The sequence below is a fragment of the Oncorhynchus mykiss genome, chromosome 28 (assembly GCF_013265735.2).
Source record: "Oncorhynchus mykiss isolate Arlee chromosome 28, USDA_OmykA_1.1, whole genome shotgun sequence".
Lineage (NCBI taxonomy): Eukaryota > Metazoa > Chordata > Actinopteri > Salmoniformes > Salmonidae > Oncorhynchus > Oncorhynchus mykiss.
In genome coordinates, this window is record NC_048592.1 from 14,199,125 (window position 1) to 14,224,729 (window position 25,605).

A 25,605-nucleotide genomic window follows, 5' to 3' on the forward strand; every position below is an offset into this window, starting at 1 on the left:
TGAAGCCTGAAATGTGGCAAAAGGTCGCAAAGTTCAAGGGGGCCGAATACTTTCGCAAGGCACTGTTTACACTGAACAAAAACATAAAAACGCAACATGCAACAATTTCAACGATTTTACAGTTCATATAAGGAAATCAGTCAATTGGAAAAATTAGGCCCTAATCTATGGATTTCACATGACTGGGCAGGAGCGCAGACAATCAGAATGAGTTTCCCTCCCCCAAAAGGGCTTTATTATAGACATAAATTCTCAGTATCATCAACTGTCCGGGTGGCTGGTCTGAGACAGTCCTGTAGGTAAAGAAGGCAGATGTGGAAGTCCTGGGCTGGAGTGGTTACACGTGGCCTGCAGTTGAATGTACTGCCAATTCGTGGCCGGTTGAACGTACTGCCAAATTCTCGAGGCCGGTTGAACGTACTGCCAAATTCTCTAAAACCACGTTGGAGCGGCTTATGGTAGAGTTATTTGCATTCAAATCTCTGGCAACATTTCTGTTCAGCATGCAAATTGCACACTCCCTTGAGACATCTGTGGCATTGTGTTGTGACAAAACTGCACATTTTAGAGTCCCCAGCACAAGGTGCCCCTGTGTAATGTCTATGCTGTTTAAATTAGCTTCTTTATATGCCACACCTGGCAGATGGATGGATTACCTTGGCAAAGGAGAAATGCTCACTAAACAGGGATGTAAACAAATTTCTTCCCAATGACAGAAAACATTTGTGCATATGGAACATTACTGGGATCTTTTACTTCAGCTCGTGAAACATGAGGCAAACACTTTACATGTAGCGTTCATATTTTTGTTCAGTATACAGTGCATTTGGGAAGTTCAGACCCCTCGACTTTTTCCACATTTTGTTAAGTTACAGGCTTATTCTAAAACGGCTAAAATAATTTTGGGGAATAAAAAAATAAAACAGAAATACCTTATTTACATAAGTATTCAGATCCTTTGCTATGAGACTTGAAATTGAGCTCAGGTGGATCCCGTTTCCATTGATCATCCTTGAGATGTTTCTTCAACTTGATTTGAGTCCACCCGTGGTAAATTCAATTGATTGGATATGATTTGGAAAGGCACACACCTATCAATATAAAGGTCCCGCAGTTGACAGTGCATGTCAGAGCAAAAACTAAGCCATGAGGTCGAAGGAATTGTCTGTAGCGCTACGAGACAGGATTGTGTCAAGGCACAAATCTGGGGAAGGTTACCTAAACATTTCTATAGCATTGAAGGTCCCCAAGAACACAGTGGCCTCCATCATTCTTAAAAGGAAGAAGTTTGAAATCAACAAGATTCTTCCTCGAGCTGGCCGCCCGGCCAAACTGAGCAATCGGGGAGAAGGGCCTTGGTCAGGGAGTTGACCAATGATGGTCAAGATGGTCATTCTGACAGAGCTCCTCTGCAGAGATGGGAGAACCTTCAGAAGGACAAACATCTCTGCAGCACTCCACCAATCAGGCCTTTATTGTAGAGTGGCCAGATAGAAGCCACTCCTCAGCAAAAGCCACATGACAACCCACATGGAGTTTGCCAAAAAGGCTCCTAAAAGACTCTCAGACCATGAGAAACAAGATTCTCTGGTCTAATGAAACCAAGATTGAACTCTGGACTGAATGCCAAGAGTCACATCTGGAGGAAACCTGGCAACATCTATACGGTGAAGCATGGTGGCAGCATCAAGCTGTGGGGATGTTTTTCAGCGGCAGGGACTGGGAGACTAGTCAGGATCGAGGGGAAAATAAACAGAGAAAAATACAGAGATCCTAGATGAAAACGTGCTCCAGAGCTACCCAATAAGACCCGAGGCTGTAATCGCTGCCAAAGATGCTTCAACAAAGTACTGAGTAAAGGGTCTGAAAACTGTAAATGTGATCATTTTTGCACTGTACACACAGAGAACAAAATTCTCTCACCCAGCAAAATACTACATGAATGAAAGTCTAAAATTATTTGGTTTTAAACATAATTATGGATCAAAATTAAAAGTAGAAATCATTTTAAGTTCCTTATCTTAAGTAAACCCGATTTTATTTACACAAAGCCAGTGGAACACTCGGACATAACTTACAAACAAAGCATGTGTGTATAGTGAGTCAGCCAGATCAGAGGCAGTAGAGATGACCAGGGATGTTGATAAGTGTGAGAATTTCACAATTTTCCTGTCCTGCTAAGCATTCAAAATGTAACAAGTACTTTTGGGTGTGAGGGAAAATGTATGGAGTACAAAGTGTATCATTTTCTTTAGAAATGCAGTCAAGTAAAAGTTGTCCAAAATACGGGCAAGCGTTTTTTCCTGATGTCAACTTTGTTAACAGAGTGTCCCATTGTGGCGGCGGGGTTATGGTATGGGCAGGTATAAGCTACATTCAGCGAACACAATTGCATTTTATCTATGGCAATTTGAATGCACTGTGATGAGATCCTGAGGCACATTGTCAAGCACTTCATCAGCCGCCGTCACCTCATATTGTAGCATGATAATGCACAGCCCCATGTCTCAAGGATCTGTACACAATTCCAGGAAGCTGAAAACGTCCCAGTTCTTCTGTGTTTGGGACGCTGTGGATCAACGTGTACAGCAGTGTTCCAGTTCACGCCAATATCCAGCAACTTCACACTGCCATTGAAGAGGAGTGGGACAACATTCCACCAGGCCACAATGGGACAACATTCCACAAGGACGCAATCTACAGCCTGATCAACTCTACGCGAAGGAGATGTGTCGCGCTGCATGAGGCAAATGGTGGTCACACCAGATACTGACTGGTTTTCTGATCCACACCCCTACCTTTTAAAAAAAGCTATCTGTGACCAACAGATCCATTTCTATACTCCCAGTCCTATGAAATCCATAGATTAGGACCTAATTCCTTTTTTTCAATTGACTGATTTCCTTATATGAACTGTAACTCAGTAAAATCTTTGAAATGGTTGTGTTTATATTTTTGTTCAGTGTACAAACCACACACACACAATACATTGACACTCCCACACGCACTACATACACATGCAGATTGACACCAGACACACACACACGCTAATACTCATACTTTGCTTATTTTGCTCTGTTCTTTATTTTACTCTTAATAATAATAGTAATAATAATATCTATCCTGACGCATAGTCACTTTATCCTGCCTTCATGTACTTATCTACCTCAAACCTCATACACATTGATCTGGTACTGGTACGCCCTGTGTATAGCTCCATTCTTGTGTATTTTATTTGATTCTCTGTGTTACTACTTTATTCTTATCTTTAAACTCTGCATTGTTGGGAAGGGCTCGTAAGCAAGCCTTTCACGGTAAAGTCTACACCAGTTGTACTCGGCGCATTTGACAAATACAATTCTATTTGATCAACTGTAGAAATACAAAGGAATCACAAAGCAGTAGTTTGTTATGGTACTCTGTGGAGAAAGATTGTCTTATCCGAGGGTCTTAACTATGACAGTGACATTTGGCACCCACATGTCGTCACCCAGGTGGCCCTTTGATCAGCAGCATCGCCCTGGAAACATCGGCAGACGGTGTGTGTGTGAATGTGACTCGAGATGATCATGATGATTATTTCTCTCGCATTGCTTCTCATTATCCAAGAGCTAACCCAGGGGTAAGCAACCCTGGTCCTGGAATGCAGCAGAGACTTAACGTTTTTGATTTACCCGACCTGGAAGACCAAGTGTGTTGAATTTAGGCAATCACAGAACTGATCAATTAGCTCAGTTGGTCGGTCGGGTGTGGTGCCGAGTTGGAACACAATCCTGCAGTACACTCCAGGTACAGGGTTGCCTATCCCTGATCGAACCTATTATGAGATCATAAATGATTCTTAAAAATATTTTTTCTTTAGTAGTCGAACCTTTGAAACGTCCTTTTCTTTTTGCTGGAGTCCTCTGGGGTCTTGGAGTTCCTGTCTGTCTGTTTCTGGGGCGTCTGCAGCGCTGCCTGAGCGGACCTGACCCAGTCACCGACTGACCTTCTGCTGCCCTCCCCTTCCCCAGCCTGCAGAGGACATTCAGCCACAACCCCAGCCTCCAGTCTGTTCAGGCTCAGGGTGTCATGGCTCTCTTCCTCTCCATCAGACAGGTAGTCTGAGATGTCAGTGTCTGTCACCTGGGGATGATTAGTCTATTATTATTATGAGCTTTACACATAACATGATATCAGTGCAATATATTAATTCCAAAAGGTCATACTTTGGCAGAAGTATTTTCCTTCATTCAAAGGAGTATGTTTTCATCTTAGATCTAACACTTGGGTGCTAATATGTGGCATATCAGCACTTATCAAGTGTTATGTACAATCTGATCAAAAACCCTTCTTAAAAACTGTCATCAATGAGGATTAAGGTACACATGTGGAACCATTAAGAGCGGGCAGATAGGAACAAGCCGTTACACTAACAATAACAGAACGCTCTGTCTTATTGGGCACACACACAGCACACCTGAGGATATCAGTTCCCATGTAGAGAAATCCAAAACACTCTCCACCCTGTCATGTGCAGACAAGACCAGCATACCAGCCCCCTTTCCCTGTTAGCTACCCACACCACCCCAGCCTACGCAGCAGCCGAGCAGCGTGCTCTCTTATTTGATTCAACTTGACCCTGCTAGGCGGAGTGCCAGCAGATGTCACACTAACTAGCTAGAGAGCAGGAACACGATGTTCCTGGCCCGTGCTCAAAAATGTGTTCACTCACCCTGCCTGCACGGCACTGGATGCATTGTAAGTAAATACAGAGCTCACACAGCTCTCTCACACAGCCTATGAGGGAGAGGTCCTGCCTCCTAGCTGACATGTTGTTGCTGAACCAACAGTAGTAAAAGGCAAGTTTACAACCCTGATGGCACGGCGCAGATGGGGTGCAGGTTATTAACCCTGTTGGCTGCTGACAGCCGAGGCAAACCTGGGTTCAAATACTATTGGAACTCATTAAAATAGTTTGAGTGATCACTTTAGACTGCCAGTGCCTGGAATGCCAGCCCAGGTGGGCGAAGTTTGTACTTTTGGAGACTTTTCTATCCCACTCAATCAATCACACCTATTTGAAAAATACTTCAAATAATATTAAACCCAGGTCTTGGCTTTGGAGGTTTAGCTTGAGCTTGGATCTGCCTTCATCTGGGAAGTGGCTAGCTGGCTATCCTCATGTACTCTTGAAATAAAGCATCAGTAGGTATGCTCCTCTTCCTCGCTACCAACCACACAGTTCTAGATCAACAATAAAAACAAAATGAGTACTACGCTGGCAAACACAGATAAAGTGTTTGCCAGCGTTTTGTGTTTTGTTCGTCGCAGGGCATAGCTTTATATGGAACAATAAATCGGTCCTTTTGGATTGAGACCTCAAAGTCCATTTCCTGTTAGATCCAGTTTGATTTACAGTTTGATAGTAACCACCTCATCCTTTGCAGAGAGTAGGAAGTACTAACTCTTACCCTTCTGACCCAAACTGTAGTCAAAGGAAAGCGAAATGGATAGCCACTGATCAGAATAGGATAGGGAAACACTAGCTTTTACACCGAACAAAAATATAAACGAACAAGTGTTCGTCCCATGTTTCATGAGCTGACATCCCAGAAATTATCCATACACACAAAAAGCTTATTTGTCTCAAATTTGGATCATTACACAGGTGCACCTTGTGCCGAGGACAATAAAATGACACAATTGTCACAACACAATGCCACTGGTGTCTCAAGTTGAGGGAGTGTGCAATTGGCATGCTGACTGCAGGAATGTCCATCAGAGCTTTTCCCAGAGAATTTAATATTAATTTCTCTACCATAAGCTGCCTACAATGTACACTGCCATTCACCAGTTTGGGGTCACTTAGAAACATCTTGTTTTTGAAAGAAAAGCAAATTTTTTGTCCATTGCAATGACATCAAATTGATCAGAAATACAGTGAAGACATTCTTAATGTTGTAAATGACTATTGTAGCTGGAAACGGTTGATTTTTAATGGAATATCTATATAGGTGTACAGAGGCCCACTTATCAGCAATCATCACTCCTGTGTTCCAATGGCATGTTGTGTTAGCTAATCCACGTTTATCATTTTAAAAGGCTAATTGATCATTAGAAACCCCTTTTGCAATTATGTTAGCACAACTGAAAACTGTTGTCCTGATTAAAGAAGCAATAAAACTGGCCTCCTTTAGACTAGTTGAGTATCTGGAGCATCAGCATTTGTGGGTTTGATTTACAGGCTCAAAATGTCCAGAAACAAAAAAACTTTATTCTTAAACTCGACAGTCTATTCTTGTTCTGAGAAATGAAGGCTATTCCATGCGAGAAATTGAAACTGAAGATCTCGTACAACGATTTGTACTACTCTCTTCACAGAACAAAAGAGACAACTCCGGGATGCTGGCCTTCAATATATTTTAAATTTAATAATAGGTAGCCTAGTGCTTAGAGCGCTGGACTATTAACCGAAATGTTGCAAGATCGAATCCCCACCCAAGCAGACAAGGTAAAAATATGTTGTTCTGCCCCTGAACAAGGCAGTTAACCCACTGTTCCTAGGCCATCATTGAAAATAAGAATTTGTTCGTAACTGACTTGCCTGGTCAAATAAAGGTAAAATACAAAAATTACAATTTCCTTATATAAACTGTAACTCAGTCAAATCGTTGAAAAATGTAGCGTTTATATTTTTGTTCAGTGTAGCTTTTTAAATGATTGCCATCGTTAAATCTGCATCCATTCATGTCAAGAGTAGTTGTTATTCTGGCTGTTTATTTACCACCATAGACAGATGCTGGCACTAAGATCGCACTCAGGAAATAAGCAAACAGGAAAAACACTCACCTAGAGGCGGCGCGCCTAGCGGCCGGAGACATTAATGCAGGGAAACTTAAATCAGTTCTACCAAATAAATATGAATATGTTAAATGTGCAACCAGAGAAAAAACATCTAGATCACCTGTAATCCACACACAGAGACGTGTCCAAAGCTCTCCCTCGCCCTCCATTTGGTAAATCCGACCACAACTCTATGGTCTTGATTCCTTCTTACAAGCAAAAATTAAAGAAGGAAGCACCAGTGACTATGTCTATAAAAAAGTGGTCAGATGAAGCAGATGCTAAAATACAGGACTATTTTGCTATCACAGACTGGAACATGTTCCAGGATTCGTCCGATGGCATTGAGGAGGACACCACATCAGTCACTGGCTTTAACAATAAGTGCATCGAGGACGTCGTCCCTACATGACTGTACGTACATACCCCAACCAGAAGCAATGGATTACAGGCAACATTCGCACTGAGCTAAAGGGTAGAGCTGCCGCTTTCAAGGTGCGGGACTCTAACCCGGAAGCTTACAAAAAATCCTGATATGCAGGGCTAAGATACTACACCGGCTCCGACGCTCATCTTATGTGTCAAGGACGGCAAACTATTACAGACTACAAAGGGAAGCACAGCCACGAGCTACCCAGTGACACGAGCCTACCAGACGAGCTAAATCACTTCTAAGCTTGCTTCTAGGCAAGCAACACTGAGGCATGCATGAGCGCATCAGCTGTTTTGGACGACTGTGTGATCACGCCCTTCGTTGACCTTTAAACAGGTCAACATACACAAGGCTGCGGGGCCAAATGGATACTAGTACGTGTGCTCCGGGCATGTGCTGACCAACTGGCAGGTGTCTTCACTGACATATTCAAAATGTCCCTGATTGAGTCTGCAATACCAACATGTTTCAAGCAGACCACCATAGTCCCTGTGCCCAAGAACACAAAGGCTACCTGCCTAAATGAATACAGACCCGTAGCACTCACGTCCGTAGCCATGAAGTGCTATGAAAGGTTGGTAATGGTTCACATCAACACCATCATCCCAGAAACCCTAGACCCATTCCAATTTGCATACCGCCCAAACAGATTCACAGATGATGCAATCTCTATTGCACTCCACACTGCCCTTTCCCACCTTGACAAAAGGAACACCTATGTGAGAATGCTATTCATTGACTACAGCTCAGCGTTCAACACCGTAGTACCCTCAAAAACTCATCACTAAGCTAAGGATCCTGGGACTAACCACCTACCTCTACAACTGGATCCTGGACTTCCTGGCGGGCCGCCCCCAGGTGGTGAGGGTAGGTAGCAACACATCTGCCACATTGATCCTCAACACGAGCTCCCCAGGGTTGCGTGCTCAGTCCCCTCCTGTACTCCCTGTTCACCCACGACTGCATGGCCATGCACGATTCCAACACTATCATTAAGTTTGCAGACGACACAACAGGGTAGGTCTGATCACCGACAATGACGAAACAGCCTATAGATAGGTCAGAGACCTGGCCGGGTGGTGCCAGAATAACAACCTATCCCTCAACAGAACCAAGACTAAGGAAATTATTGTGGACTACAAGAAAAGGAGGACCGAGCACGCCCCCACTCTCATCAATGGGGCTGTAGTGGAGCAGGTTGAGAGCTTCGAAATCCTTGGTATCCACATCAACAACAAACTAGAATGGTCCAAACACACCAAAACAGTCGTGAAAGGGCACGACAAAGCCTATTCCCCCTCAGAAAATTAAAAAGATTTGGCATGGGTCCTGACATCCTCAAAAGGTCCTACAGCTGCAACATCGAGAGCATACTGACTGGTTGCATCACTGCCTGGTATGGCAATTGCTCAGCCTCTAACCGCAAGGCACTACAGAGGGTAGTGCGTACAGCCCAGTACATCACTGGGGCTAAGCTGCCTGCCATCCAGGACCTCTACACCAGGCGGTGTCAGAGGAAGGCCCTAAATATTGTCAAAGACCCCAGCCACCCCAGTCATAGACTGTTCTCTCTACTACCGCATGGCAAGCGGTGTCGGAGTGCCAAGTCTAGGACAAAAAGGCTTCTCAACAGTTTTTAGCCCCAAGCCATAAGACTCCTGAACAGGTAATGAAATGGCTACCCAGACTATTTGCATTGTGTGCCCCCCTCCCCAACCCCTCTTTTTACGCTGCTGCTACTCTCTGTTTATCATATATGCATAGTCACTATAACCACATCTACATACTATCTCAATCAGCCTGACTAACCGGTGTCTGTATGTAGCCTCGCTACTTTTATAGCCTCGCTACTGTATATAGCCTGTATTTTTACTGTTGTTTTATTTCTTGACTTACCTATTGTTCACCTAATACCTTTTTTGCACTATTGGTTAGAGCCTGTAAGTAAGCATTTCACTGTAAGGTGAACAACACCTGTTGTATTCGGAGCACGTGACAACTTGACAACAACAAGATTTTATTTTTATCATTTATACGCATAAATGTAAAATATATGTAACCCCAAATTAAACCAGGGCTTCAAAAGAACAGAAAAAGCTACACTGAAAATAGGACAAACCTGAGAATAACCTAGGCTATAACTCAAACCTTCAAGCAAATCTCCCATTGACATCAAAACCCGATCTTAAGAAAAACTTTCAACTTTTAATGTTTCACATGTTAGGTGAATTCAGCTTTATGAGATAATCTCTTGGTTTCTGTGAGGCCTCAGACCACAAGCCTCCAGTTCAGGGAGGTTAGATAGGTAACCTTTGACTCCCAGAATGCTGATAGCAGCTGTGAAAGTAAGAGGGAAATGGCTACACGGTCTGTGGGGGTGATGATTATCTGACTACATGCATGAGGTTTCCTCACGAACATTGCCTCGACTGCATTACAACTAACAGAGAACTCCTTCAGAGGCACATTCTAACTTGTCAAGACAACACATAAATACAATGTAACTCCAATCCAGTGTGCATACAGCAAACAATCTCAAGCAACAGTATTCCTTTTAACATGGTCTCTGACAACAGAGCTAGGGCTAATATGTAGCTTCTCGTTGGCCATACATATTTCAGTATCTTCATTAAACATAGGCTTAAGTGCCTTAGTGACTTCAAAAAGTATTCACACCCCTTGACGTATTCCAAATGTTGTCTTACAGCCTGAATTCAGAATGGATTAAAAATATATATAAAATCATCCTTTTTAACACAGTACCCCAAAGTGAAAACATGTTTGACATTTTTCAATGCATGCTCTGTCAAATTGGTAGTTATTCATTGCTAAACAACCATTTCCAAGCCATAGATTTTCAAGCAGATTTAAGTCAAAACTGTAAGTCTGACACTCAGGAACATTCACTCTTCATGTTAAGAAACTCCAGTGTAGATTTGGTAGTGCTGAGCGATTAACCGCCATTTTGGTTAGTTTAGTGTAGAAAACGTAGTAATTAACTACAATGACCATAATCCAATGCACTCGGTCTGTGCGGAGCAGACATGGAGACTGAGAGAAGAGAGAACGTGCAACCTACAGGGATAGAAAGCAGTTGCTTTGAGAGCCTGAGTATACATGATCTAAGTGATTGATAGTTGGTATTCAGCAGTCAAAAGTTTATTTGAAGAACTTTAAAAAAAAAGTGATTTGGTCAGACAGCATAGGCAGCAGCTCTATAGAAATTAGATGACTTTAAATTAAGACAAACAAAACAAATATTTCTTAATATACTGTGAATAAATGGTTAAGTGATGAGCAGTAATGGGCAGTTACTACCATCATGTGACTTATTGTTTTACTCTGTGTTACATCATTCAACCCACATAATAAGCAGGCACGAGAAAACCTATTCCCCCTCAGGATACTGAAAATATTTGGCATGGGTGCTCAGATCCTCAAAAGGTTCTACATCTGCACCATCGAGAGCATCCTGACTGTTTGCATCACTGCCTGGTATGGCAACTGCTCGGCCACCGACCGCAAGGCACTACAGAGGATAGTGCGAACTGCCCAGTACATCACTGGGGCCAAGCTTCCTGCCATCCAGGACCTCTACACCAGGCGGTGTCAGAGGAAGGCCCTAAAAATGGTCAGACTCCATCCACCCTAGTCATAGACTGTTCTCTTTGCTACCGCACGGCAAGTGGTACCGGAGCGCCAAGACTAGGTCCATGAGGCTTCTTAACAGCTTCTACCCCCAAGCCATAAGCCTCTTGAACATCTAGTCAAATGGCTACCCAGACTAATTACATTTCCCCCCCTCTCCACACCACTGCCACTCTCAGATGTCATCTATGCATGGTCACTTTAATTAACTCCACTTACATGTACATACTACCTCAACTAACCGGTGCCCCCGCACACTGACTCTGTACCGGCACCCCCCTGTAAATGTTGTTATTTTTATTCTTATCCGTATTTTTTTAAACTGCACTGTTGGTTAGGGGCTTGTAAGTAAGCATTTCACTGTAAGGTCTACAATTCTGCGCATGTGACTAATACTATTATATTTTATTTGATAATACATTTTATGTAAAACAAATTATTGAAATCGAACAGACCTCAAAAAGCACGAAATCGCTCAGCACAATTTATGTTATTGTCCTACTGAAAGGTGAATTCATCTCCCAGCATCTGGTGGAAAGCAGACTGAATCAGGTTTTCCTCTAGGATTTTGCTTAGCTCTATTACATTTGATTTTCTTATCTTGAAAACCTCCACTGTCCTTTACGATTACAAGCATACCCATAACACCATTCAGCCACCACTATGCTTTAAAATATGGAGAGTGGTACTCAGTAATGTGTTGTTGGATTTGCCCAAACATATCACTTTGTATTCTGGACATATAGTTAATTTCTTTGCCATATTTTTTGCAGTTTTACTTTAGTGCCTTATTGCAAACAGAATACATGTTGTGTATCTGTATTTGTAATCTGTACAGGCTTCCTTCTTTCACTCAATTAGGTTAGAATTGTGGAGTAACTACAATGTTGTTGATCCATCCTCAGTTCTCCGATCCCCACTATGTAACTGTTTTAAAGTCACCATTGGCCTCACAGTGAAATCCCTGAGCGGTTTCCTTCCTCTCCGGCAACTGAGTTAAGAAGGACGCCTGTATTTTTGTAGTGACTGGTGTATTCAATGCCTGCCTAATTTTTATTGTTTAACTTATTTTCTAATGGGTACGCTTCTTTGAGAGGCTTTGGAAGACCTCCCTGGTGTTTGTGGTTGAACCTGTGTTTGAAATTCACTGCTTGACCGAGGGACCTTAGATTATTTTGTGGGGGATACAGAGATATTTTATTATTATTATTTATTTTTTTTACCTTTATTTGACTAGGCAAGTCAGTGAAGAACAAATTCTTATTTTCAATGACGGCCTAGAAACAGTGGGTTAACTGCCTTGTTCAGGGGCAGAACGACAGATTTTTCTGGGATTCGATCTGGCAACCTTTCGGTTACTTGTCCAAAGCTCTAATCACTAGGCTACCTGCTGTATGATGAATGATGAGGTAGTCATTCAACAATTATGTTAAAAACTATTAATGGACACAGAGTGAGTCCATGCAACTTACTATGACTTTTTAAGCACATTTTTACTGCTGAATTTATTTAGGCTTTCCATAACAAAGGTGTTGAATACTAATTGACTCAAGACATTTCATCTTTTCATTTTTTATTAATTTGTAAACATTTGTGAAAACCTCATTCCACTTTGACATTATGGGGTATAGTGTATAGGCCAGTGACACAAAATCTCAATTGAATTCATTTAAAATTCAGGCTGTAACAATAAAACGTAGAAAAAGTCAAGGGGTGTGAATACTTCCTGAAGGCACTTTAATCCTCATCTGGAGGGTTCAACACAACTCTAGTCCTCAAGAGGGTCAGAGTCTATTTTTTCCATCCTTACCTTCTAAGCTTTAACCAATCGATGACTTAATTGATCAATCAAATGTCATGGTGGGCGGGAACCAGTACAGATCACAGGTGGGCCGCTAGTTGAACAATCCCAAAGCCACATAGTAGAATATTCTAGAACTTTGGAAAACATCGGAGTGAACAGAGCACCACTCCTTGTACATTCTCAAGGTGCCTGGCCAACCTTTAACAAACACCCCTGAATGACTTCTGAAGACGGACATAATGCAAGCCTCCACTGTACAACACATGAGATAAAGGCACCTTTCTTTCCCTGTTCAGTCACTACAAGTGAGCGGGTAGGCTAAAGATAAACATATTTCCATCATAAAATATAATAGATTGACATATGTCAAACACTAACAATGTATCTGTCATCTAATAGGCTGTTTGTATCTCACGATGTAAATAACATAACCTAGGTGAGGCAGCACAAAAAAATATCCCCCTTTACACAATTAAATATAGACAACTTTAGAGGCGAAAAAAATTCTACCTTCCAGAAAAATTAGGTTAAACATGTGTATATTACCTGAAATAGATTTGAGTTTATTGATACATGGACATTGGTTAAGTGGCTGCTGGCCGTTTGGGAACGTTCCCTACTCTCTCCCCACATAGACAGTGCTCCATTCAGCAAAACCACTTGGGGTCAACTTGTGAACTGTAACAATTTAGAACATGACCTGAACTTATAATATACACCACTGAGTGTACAAAACATTAGAAACATGTTCCTTATATTGAGTTGCACCCCCTTTTGCCCTCAGAACAGCCTCAATTTGTAAGGGCATGGACTCTACAAGGTGTCGAAAGAAAGCTTTCCACAGGGATGCTCCAATGCTTCCCACAGTTCCCACATGAGTCAAGTTGGCTGGAAGTCCTTAGGGTGGTGGACCAGTCTTGATACACACGGGAAATTGTGGAGCATGAAAACCCCAGCAGCGTTGTTGTTCTTGACACACTTAAACCGGTGCGCCTGGCACCTGACATCATACCCCGTTCAAAGGCTCTTAAATATTTTGTCTTGTCCATTCAACCTCTGAACGGCACACACACACAATCCATGTCTCAATTGTCTCAAGGCTTGAAAATCCTGGATTTAACCAGTGACATAAATAAGGGATCATACCTTGTCAGTCTATGTCATGGAAAGAGCAGGTGTTCATAATGTTACGTATACTCAGTGTAGAAGATGTTTTATTCAAAGCAACTTAGTAGTGCGTGCATACATTTTACGTACAGATGGTCCCGGAAATCGAACCCACTATCCTGGCATAGTAAGCGCCATGCTCTACCAACTGAGCTACAGAGGAAAGTGCACTGCATTGTACTGTGTTGGTATTGGCCTGTCAGACCTATTCTGTCAGTTTGTTTTTGAATACTCCACCTAGTGGTAGAATATCTAAAAAGGTATATCATAAAAATATAACTAACTAGACCTTGTTGATGTTCAGATTAGTGCTATAAAATAGTCATGTTGCATTCAAATGTATATATGTGAAGTCATGTTTCCTTAAATGTATATTACACAGTGTTGTGTTTACATGCGTCATGAGTTGAGTGGGAAGGGCAGTAGCCTAATGGGCAAACCATGTGGCCCTGCGGACATACTGACTGACAGGTGGTACGGGAAAACCACCATGCCGCTATTGACATGTTGCTATACTCGTGCACATATTTACCTTTACGCTCATACTGAGTGAAGGGAGGTTAGATTAAACTGGGGGTAGACAATTGTAAACACAGCACTGTCATATAAAGGCAGAGGGAACAAAACAATGCACTGTAAGGTGCATAGCACCACCTAGTGTCATTGAACATGGCTGAAACTCATAATGCCATAGCTGTTAATGTGCCTCTGTACATTTTTGTAGATGTAAAGTATTGTTTGTGTCCAGTATTTTAGCAATAGTATATTTGTCTTAAACAATGTGAAATGTCTGAGTTTCTATTTATTTCAATAAAGATTATAATTTTTGTTTAGTATTTCTAGGTGTGATTACACATACAGTATTTTATCTTGTTTTTTGTAGTATTGGTAAAGTGTGAGTAAACCTCTCATTTACTCACAGTTGTAGGTTTAGGTGATGATTCTTTCGGTTCCCGAGCGCAGGGCTCCGACTCACAGTCAGAGATCTCCCCCACACCATCCTCCTTCTTTCCCTGATCATCTTCAGCCTCATCCACATCGCTATCCGTGTCTATCGTCGAAAGCTCATCTAAAAATAAATATATATATATATATTTTTTAACAAGTGTCCACTGAAAATCTCACTTTTAAAAGTTCCTATTCTGTTAACTGATACCCAAATGATGTAGTTGACTATTTCCTATACTCGTTCGTTCGTTGTTTAGGCATAAATTGGAGAGACTTTTTTTTTTTTTTACATTTAAAAAACTTAAAACTTGTATCTCAAACAGGCTGCTTCAAAAATGCTTGCCATTTCCTCATAGAACATGTCAGCCTCCTGAGGAGGCTTAGCTGGCTAATCAGTGGTCTTCTCACATTAATATTTGTAATTACCAGTATACGCCGACAACATTCTGTTGTTGGGTTGGGACCACACCATTCAACAACAGAAAAGCTGCTTTTTAACATAAATAATTAATTTGGAAAGAAATCTGGAAACACTGGACAGTGATTTTTACCATACAGTAGGGCAAAAAAAGTATTTAGTCAGCCACCAATTGTGCAAGTTCTCCCACTTAAAAATATGAGAGAGGCCGGTAATTTCCATCATATGTACACTTCAACCATGACAGACAAAATGAGAAAAAAAATCCAGAAAAATCACATTGTAGGATTTTTTATGAATTTATTAGCAAATTATGGTGGAAAATAAGTATTTGGTCACCTACAAACAAACAAGATTTCTGGCTCTCTTCTTTAAGAGGCTCCTCTGTCCTCCACTCGTTACCTATATTAATGGCACCTGTTTGAACTTGTTATCAGTATAAAAGATACCTGTCCACAACCTCAAACAGTCACACTCCAAACTCCACTATGGCCAAGACCAAAAAGCTGTCAAAGGACACCAGAATCAAAATTGTAGACCTGCACCAGGCTGGGAAGACTGAATCTGCAATAGGTAACCATCTTGGTTTGAAGAAATCAACTGTGGGCGCAATTATTAGGAAATGGAAGACATACAAGACCACTGATAATCTCCCTCGATCTGGAGCTCCACGCAAGATCTCACCCCATGGGGTCAAAATTATCACAAGAACGGTGAGCAAAAATCCCAGAACCACACGGGGGGCCTAGTGAATGACCTGCAGAGAGCTGGGACCAAAGTAACAAAGCCTACCATCAGTAACACACTACGCCGCCAGGGACTCAAATCCTGCAGTGCCAGACGTGTCCCCCTGCTTAAGCCAGCACATGTCCAGGCCCGTCTGAAGTTTGACAGAGAGCATTTGGATGATCCAGAAGAAGATTGGGAGAATGTCATATGGTCAGATGAAACCAAAATGTAACTTTTTGGTAAAAACTCAACTCGTCGTGTTTGGAGGACAAAGAATGCTGAGTTGCATCCAAAGAACACCATACCTACTGTGAAGCATGGGGGTGGAAACATCATGCTTTGGGGCTGTTTTTCTGCAAAGGGACCAGGACGACTGATCCGTGTAAAGGAAAGAATGAATGGGGCCATGTATCATGAGAGATTTTGAGTGAAAACCTTCTTCCATCAGCAAGGGCATTGAAGATGAAACGTGGCTGGGTCTTTCAGCATGACAATGATCCCAAACACACTGCCCGGGCAACGAAGGAGTGGCTTCGTAAGAAGCATTTCAAGGTCCTGGAGTGGCCGAGCCCGTCTCCAGATCTCAACCCCATAGAAAATCTTTGGAGGGAGTTGAAAGTCTGTGTTGCCCAGCAACAGCCCCAAAACATCACTGCTCTAGAGGAGATCTGCATGGAGGAATGGGCCAAAATACCAGCAACAGTGTGTGAAAACCTTGTGAAGACTTACAGAAAACCTTTGACCTCTGTCATTGCCAACAAAGGGTATATAACAAAGTATTGAGATAAACTTTTGCTATTGACCAAATACTTATTTTCCACCATAATTTGCAAATAAATTCATTAGAAATCATACAATGTGATTTTCTGGATTTTTTTCCCCTCATTTTGTCTGTCATAGTTGAAGTGTACCTATGATGAAAATTACAGGCCCACTTTTTAAGTGGGAGAACTTGCACAATTGGTGGCTGACTAAATACTTTTTTGCCCCACTGTATGTGGCTGATAACATAATGAACATACACAAAATATTAGGGTTGTTAATTGATGGGGACATCACAATATGATATCACGATAGTTAGGTATCGATACAATATGATTTGCGATTCGATACTGCGAATTTACTGAGATTTAATGTTCCAAACACATTTCTCAATGTCTGCTGAAGAGTGAAAAGAGAGCCATGAGAAACAAGTTTGAGATAAGTGTCCAAAACATGTTGGCTCAACATTTAAAACAGTAAAGAAGAAGATGGAGAACAAGTTATAGGATGAGAAATACTAGAGTTTTGACCTTTATGAGTAGTCATTTCTATGAACTGTTCGGTCAGGAGAACTTGGGTCCCATGCCACTGATTAACATTGCGGACCGCTGCCCTGATGTTGCCCACAGTATAAGACAATGAGGACACCCCCTCATGTTAGGGTATAAGGAACAATATTACAATTATTAATGACCATTGAACTAGTTAAAATGATATTGCCTATGATCCAGGCCATTTAGACACTGATGGAAAATAAACCAATTAATGAACAACATATGGAGGTGTCTACATACTGGGACTGCTTTCCTTTGTGGCTACAGCGCATTGAATCCATTTGGTCTAACTAAATATGGCAATATAAATTGGTAGCTAATCCCCTACAAATTATTTTAGATTGATTTTTTGCTACTGGCAAGGAGAGATGGCCAGTCCAATATGGGATACTGAATTTAACTTCCAGGGAGGACGTGCCCTACAGGCAATGGTGAACTACTACATACAATCTCGAGGATATACTTCACTTTTCGCACATACCTTTGTTCTTTTTTTTCTTTAAAAGGAGGCCACATTTATGTTTAAGGTCATTCAAATCATATTGCTAATAATAAATCAAGATAATGGATTAAGTGCTATTGCTTCTACAGCTATCATATTTTTTGTCTGTTTATGCTTTAGACTTGCATATCACTCGTCTTTTTGTTTCCATTTCCTGCCAACAACTGTAAATGTCTGAATTGGTTAATTATTTCATGTTTTACTTTATTATTATTATTATTATTATAATAATAATAAATAATATAGCAAACATTAGGAACACAATGGCAAGACTAGCTATTCTCTAGTGATATTAGAAAGGCCTTAATAGTCCTATCAAATGTTCCAGGTGTCTTGATATTCTAGCAAGAAACCATATTGACATAAGGCTCCAAGAAACACATTCGCTCCAAAACGACGCACATAGAACAGATAACCATTTGTACAAACTGGTAGACTTGGGTAGTATACCGTATACCGGGGTATTTGGGAAAAAGCCACAGGCTGGTTTTTCAATACTGATTAAACTATTTATTATAAGTTTAAGACATTTTAATATTTGTAGCTACTTCAGTAAATACCTGCAGTCAACTTGTGTAATAAGTTAGGAGGTAAAGAACTTTGCGTTCTTCACTTCACCTATCACATTATTATGAAGCTTACGGTAGTCCCCAATCACATATTGTTTGTTACAAGCACACAAAGGAGAGACCGGAGCCTTGTGAGTCATTCACTGTTGTGCAGCATGCGCCAAATTAGCTAATTACAGTATGAAATGCACAACTAAATGTTTGCCAGCTACACTGAATAAAAATATAAACACAACAGGTGAAGTGTTGGTCACATGTTTCATGAGCCGAAATAAAAAGATCCCAGAAATGTTCCATATGCACAAAAAGTTTATTTCTCTCAAAATGTGTTTACATCCCTGTTGGTGAGCATTTCTCCTGTGCCAAGATAATCCATCCAGCTGACAGGTGTGGCATATCAAGAAGCTGATTAAACAGTGCTTTTCATTTGTATAATTTTCAAAGCCTGTATTCACAGTTGTGTCTTATTCTAAATAAATGTAGCCTAGGCTACAAAATTATGTTGTGTGCCTTAAACTTATTTGCACTGTAATTTATTTGGTTAATTCTTATTTTGTTTGCTTTATTTATTTTGTCATTTTTAGCATATACAAATGTGGGTTATTCTTTTCATAGGACACATTTACTTTTTGTTCGAGCTTATAAGCACTGTGGGAGCTTATGTAACGCACGTTGTGCAAATCAAGGAAAGGAATAAACACTTACACAATAATACAAATATCTGTTTAGAAGTTTAACTTGTACATGTTTACTGCTAATTTTATTGACAGTAGTCTAGTGTTGTTGTATATTATTGGCTCTCCAATACTCCCATGGTACACATCCCATTCGTTTACTGGCCAACAAGCTAGGGAGTAATGATCAATTAGCAGATATTGCAACCATTGAATCTGAAATCAGGTGAATTACTATCAGAACCCAATTTAAATCAACCAAAGATTCTCCGGTTTCTATAAAGAATTATACACCTGATTGTAAATCCACACCAAGCCAGATTGAGTCCTGTTTAAAAGATAAGAACTATTCTTCTCTCAACTTGAACACAAAAGGGCATTGGATAACATGAAAAGGCAAATCACCTGTTTGGAAAGGAATTCCTCCTGACGTCCATTTAACATTTTGGAACCAATTAGGTCCACTATTACTCAAAAAGATGTTCTAAAATTCTGTCATCCCATCTCGAAACTTACTTAACCAAAATGGTATATACAAACCATTGTGGGTTTGTTCAATATCAATTCTCCTCAGATAACCTCCGTCATCTATTACATATCTAACATGCTTCATCAGAAACCAAAGCTCTTTGAGCAGTTCTCTCTCTGGACACAGAACAAGCTTTTGATAGGCAAGAATGGTCATATCTTTGGTTGGTTTCAGAACATATGGGACTTAGCTCCAAATTCAATAATATGATTAAAATACTAAAAGGTTAATCCCTCAACCATCCTGTTCAGAATAAATGGAAGTAGCAGGAAAGGTGATCCCATCTCACCTGCACTATTTCTATTGTCTATGGAGCCCCTTGCCCAGGCAAATTACACCAATATCTTTCAGGTCTACAGATCAAGTCATCTCATTATACGCAGACGACATCTTACTTTATCTAGACAATGTATCTCAATCTCTCCCAAACGCTTTGACGATCATAGACAAATTCAGCTCCATCTCAAGTTTAAAAATAAATCTAACCCTACTCCCTCCCACTCAAGAGCCTGACAGAGAACCACACTTGTACTTATGGAATCTAGGGCTGTCCCCGACTAAAAACCGACTAAATCCTCAATCTACACACAACACCCCATAATGAAAAACCGAAAACATGTTAAGAAATTTTGAAAAATGTATTAAAAACAAAAAACAGAAATGCCTTATTTGCAATATTGGCACCATTAGTAAATATGAGCAAAACGGGCAGTGAAAAAAAATGCCTTTGCTGTTTATCCTCTTAGTCTTTCATTCAAAATATTCACAAAAATCAAACCTTTGATGTAAAATAATTGAAAGAAAAAAATACATTCATCATAAAACAAATATTTTTCTCTAATATACACTACTTAAAAAAATAAATGGAACACTTAAACAACACAATGTAACTCCAAGTCAATCACACTTCTCTGAAATCAAACCACTTAGGAAGCAACACTGATTGACAATAAATTTCACATGCTGTTGTGCAAATGGAATAGACAACAGGTGGAAATTATAGGCATTTAGCAAGACACCCCCAATAAAGGAGTGGTTCTTCAGGTGGGGATCACAGACCACTTCTCAGTTCCTATGCTTCCTAGCTGATGTTTTGGTCACTTTTGAATGCTTGCGGTGCCTTCACTCTAGTGGTAGCATGAGACGGAGTCTACAACCCACACAAGTGGCTCAGGTAGTGCAGCTCATCCAGGATGGCACATCAATGCGAGATGTGGCAAGAAGGTTTGCTGTGTCTGTCAGCGTAGTGTCCAGAGCATGGAGGCGCTACCAGGAGACAGGCCAGTACATCAGGAGATGTGGAGGAGGCCGTAGGAGGGCAACAACCCAGCAGCAGGACCGCTACCTCCACCTTTGTGCAAGGAGGAGCACTGCCAAAGCCCTGCAAAATGACCTCCAGCAGGCCACAAATGTGCATGTGTCTGCTCAAATGGTCAGAAACAGACTCCATGAGGGTGGTATGAGGGTCCGACGTCCACAGGTGGGGGTTGTGCTTACAGGCCAACACAGTGCAGGACGTTTGGCATTTGCCAGAGAACACCAAGATTGGCAAATTCGCCACTGGCGCCCTGTGCTCTTCACAGATGAAAGCAGGTTCACACTGTGCACATGTGACAGACATGACAGTCTGGAGACGCCATGGAGAACGTTCTGCTGCCTGCAACATCCTCCAGCATGACCAGTTTGGCGGTGGGTCAGTCATGGTGTAGGGTGGCATTTCTTTGGGGGGCCGCACAGCCCTCCATGTGCTCGCCAGAGGTAGCCTGACTGCCATTAGGTACCGAGATGAGATCCTCAGACCCCTTGTGAAACCATATGCTGGTGTGGTAGGCCCTGGGTTCCTCCTAATGCAAGACAATGCTAGACCTCATGTGGCTGGAGTGTGTCAGCAGTTCCTGCAAGAGGAAGGCATTGATGCTATGGACTGGCCCGCCCATTCCCCAGACCTGAATCCAATTGAGCACATCTGGGACATCATGTCTCGCTCCATCCGCCACGTTGCACCACAGACTGTCCAGGAGTTGGCGGATGCTTTAGTCCAGGTCTGGGAGGAGATCCCTCAGGAGACCATCCGCCACCTCATCAGGAGCATGCCCAGGCATTGTAGGGAGGTCATACAGGCACGTGGAGGCCACACACTACTGAGCCTCATTTTGACTTGTTTTAAGGACATTACATCAAAATTGGATCAGCCTGTAGTGTGGTTTTCCACTTTGATTTTGAGTGTGACTCCAATCCAGACCTCCATGGGTTGATAAATTTGATTTTCATTGATCATTTTTGTGTGATTTTGTTGTCAGCACATTCAACTATGTAAAGAAAAAAGTATTTAATAAGAATTTTTAATTCATTCAGATCTAGGATGTGTTATTTTAGTGTTCCCTTTATTTTTTTGAGCAGTGTATTTGTGCCACAATTATTGGCACCCCTTCATTCATTCATGCACTGTCAACTGTGGGATCTTATATAGGCAGGTGTGTGCCTTTCCAAATCATATCCAATCAATTTAATTTCTCGCAGATGGACACCAATCAAATTGTAGAATATCAAAGATGATCAATGTAAACAGGATGCACCTGAGCTCAATTTCGAGTCTCATACCAGAGTCTGAATACATACGTGAATAAGGTATTTCATTTTTTGCAAACATTTCTAAAAACCTGTTTTCGCTTTGTCATTATGGGGTATTGTGTGTAGATTGATGAGGGAAAATGTCATTTAAATCAGAATAAGGCTGTGACGTAACAAAATGTGGAAAAGGGGAAGGGGTCTGAATACTTTCCGAATGCACTGTAAATTAAAATAATACATCTAAAAGTAACTTCTATTGCCAATATGTAAAAATTGCCTACATAAAGCCAACAAATAAAAACATTGCAGCCCACAAGTAAAACATATCCTGATAAAAATAAATAGCTTATGAATCACATTGGCTACACATGGCCTATATGCAAGGAACTTGAAACATTGTATCAACTATTAACTTGGTCTAGCCCAAAGGCTGTGCTAGCAAAAGTACAACATTGTATAAAATATTTTGGACCCTCAGTTTCATGAGCCAGTGATCTCCGGACAGACAGAGTTGTAGGCTATTTGTGCAAGGGATAAGAAGTAATCAGGTAGAACTATTTTATGACGTTTCCACCGGATCAGAGCATGACATTTTTTACCCTTTCACGCTGAGTAGTTATCGAAAGATTTTTCAAATAGGCTACGTTTAGGAACTTATTGTTCTCAAGGATGTAAAAAGACTTACTCTTGCTGTTTGAGGCAAAGAAATGTTTTATCTGAGAAGCTTAACAGTGATGGTGAGTTAAGACAATCAGAAATAGTATCAGATCCCCAAATCAGCACATTTATAGGCCTACATTTGCACACAGGCCAGGTAGCCTACTTCTATGCGTAATCAGGTGTGTGTCCTTACTCAAGATTGACAAGAGCGCTCCAAACAAATTGACAATGAACAAATTGAAAATTAGTAAATGGAATGAAATAAACCAAAACTTTTCTCAAATGTATAGCCTAGGTTATGCGCTCCGCAAACAACTTGTCCACTCGTACAAGGACAATACTAACACTGTAATAATATATTGAATGCACTAACAGAAATTACTGTAACCTACTCAAATAAATTCAATCAGACCTCAGTAGATGGAATAACATCCCAGTCGCTCTAACCAGAAGAATTTCTATTATGAAAATGAATATATTGCCTCGGTTTAATTTTCTGAGCTCAATAGTTCCCATGTCTCACCCTTCCGGCTCGTTGGATAAAATCCACAGTGCGTTTTCAAAATGTATATGGAAAGGTATGAGATAGGGATGCACATTTCGGTCAATTTTGCTGCCGACTAACTGACCCTCGTTAACTGGTCAACAAAGGGTAAAAAAAAAAATCGTAGCAGTAAAATGACGTGACCAACAGGAAATACAATTTATTATTTAACCTTTAACTAGGCAAGTCAGTTAAGAAAAATCAATTATTTACAATGACGACCTACCCAGGCCAAACCCGGACGACGTTGGGCCAATTGTGCGCAGCCCTTTGGAACTCCCAATAACGGCCGGATGTGAAATAGCCTGGAATCGAACCAGGGACTATAGTAACGCCTCTTGCAAGGAGATGCAGTGCCTTAGACCGCTGCGCCACAAAGGCTATAGCCCATTATTGATCATGTAACTCCTGTATTGAAGCAGCTAATAAAACGTCATTTGTAAACATTTGCCAAAATGCAATTCGCGGAAAACACAGTTCTAAACTGCGCACCTAATGCGAGGGGTTCCATATGTGACAGATGAAAATCTCTGTTAGAAACTTAGAAAGAGTGGGAATCTAATAGCAACAACTAGCATGGGTTGCTAATAAGACTAGGATTGTGCCTTTGGCTTCTGGAGAACGAACTGAAGTTGATTGGAAAACTAATATAAACAGGAGAGAAATGCTGTTTAATGGCATGAGGATGTTGCCTCCACGTTTCTATGGATAGATTTTCGAAAGGCTACTTTGAAACAAGGTAAGAAATGCCTCATTATTGGATTTAAAGTAAAAGGTTCAGGTTTCAAACAATTATGCTGCCTCAAGCTCAAGTTGTAAAGTGGTGGGTGACGCGTTGATAGTCAACGGTAGGCTGGCTATAGCCTATGCATCCGAATGGCGAATGGGAGGCACGCTTTACAAGTTGAGATTGAAAAGAAAAAAATTGCTCCTTTTTAAATCGTGGTCACCAAAGTTTAACATGCGATTGCATTTAAAATCTTTACGCTTTGGCCCTATAATTTCTCACACTATTTCTATTTGGCGCAAAATTTAAAAACTATGCAACTAGGAAGAAAAATGGTATGCCATGACTTCTATATTTAACAATAACACATTGCAATCAGAAGGACGGCCTTTCATATCGCCCCAATGGCCAAATGAGGTATCCGAACCCTTGCCGATATCTTGGATAGTAATGGTTTGAAGACATTCCAAGATCTGAAAGAAGCATTTATATTACAAGGTAACTCTTTTTTTCTTTATCTCCAATTTAGGTCAGCTATGACTAACACACAATAAAGATGTATAAATGAAATTGTCCCCTTATGTTCACTCTGTTCGCTAAATCAGGTAGGCACATTCCTTCACATGATGCGGGAGTGCCATGCAGTTAAATGCTTTTTGAGGGTCCTCTGGTCGTTATTGGGGGGGGAGCCTTTGTTTATTTTCCTTGCATACAAAATAATACAAAACTGTTGATACTGTTCTTTATTTGCATTTCTCATATTTCTGTTTTGTTTGTGGCAGCACACAGGTACAAGAAAATATCAAAATGCAAAAATATATGAATATATCTGAATGAATATTACTTTGGATGTTATACCTGTACCACCCTTCTGAAAAGATGACAAACTAAATAAAAGTTGGTCACAAAAAAAAACATTTTTGGTGCAGGTACAGGCATTAACTACCCAGGAAAAAAGTATCACAGTATGGATATAAAATCTGCAAAAATAATATTGCAATACTCTACTAAATCGATTTTCCCCCCATCCCAACAGTATATTCAATTCTTAATTACAACCTTTTCGACTGCAGTTTTTGCACTGAGGAGGCATTGATGTATATTCTCTGAAAGCCATTTAAAGACAAATACATATTGAAATCAAAATACCAACCACAGATTGTGTCATACAATGCAAGCTGAATGCAAACAGAGCACTAAACATTGCACCCGTTTCAAGTACCTGTTTCAGTGCTGAGCATGCGCTGGGCTCGGCTGTAGGACTGGATGGAGGCTCCTTGTCTCCCGGGCCCGCGGTGCACCTGAGCCACAATGCTGCTGGGGGGAGTTGGAGGAGGCTGCTGGCCTTGGGGCTCACTGTCAGAAGACTCACTCTCACTGGAGCTCCAGGCGATGTGCACTGGGTCCTCATCACACCGCAGACCACTGCACTGCACTGGATGCGATACAAAGTTTTAATGGATGTTCATGGATAATAATAAAGCATTTTCAGTAATAATGGATTGTCAATGGATTTGCATCAGGCACTTATAGAACCTTCC

General features: G+C 41.0%; 1 protein-coding gene across 4 annotated transcripts in view; it reads right to left on the reverse strand.

The window, feature by feature from the left end:
- spidr (scaffold protein involved in DNA repair) overlaps positions 1-25,605 on the reverse strand; it is an 86,619-nt gene that overhangs the window by 58,001 nt on the left and 3,013 nt on the right. For 3 of the 4 annotated variants that reach the window (XM_021589234.2, XM_036966698.1, XM_021589233.2), the window contains exons 4-6: positions 25,287-25,499; positions 14,798-14,946; positions 3,872-4,125 (exon numbers count right to left, since the gene is read on the reverse strand). In XM_021589234.2, coding sequence (XP_021444909.2) covers positions 3,872-4,125; positions 14,798-14,946; positions 25,287-25,499 — 616 coding nt within the window. The remainder of the gene's footprint in view (positions 1-3,871; positions 4,126-14,797; positions 14,947-25,286; positions 25,500-25,605) is intronic. The other variant, XM_036966699.1, reaches the window with a different exon arrangement.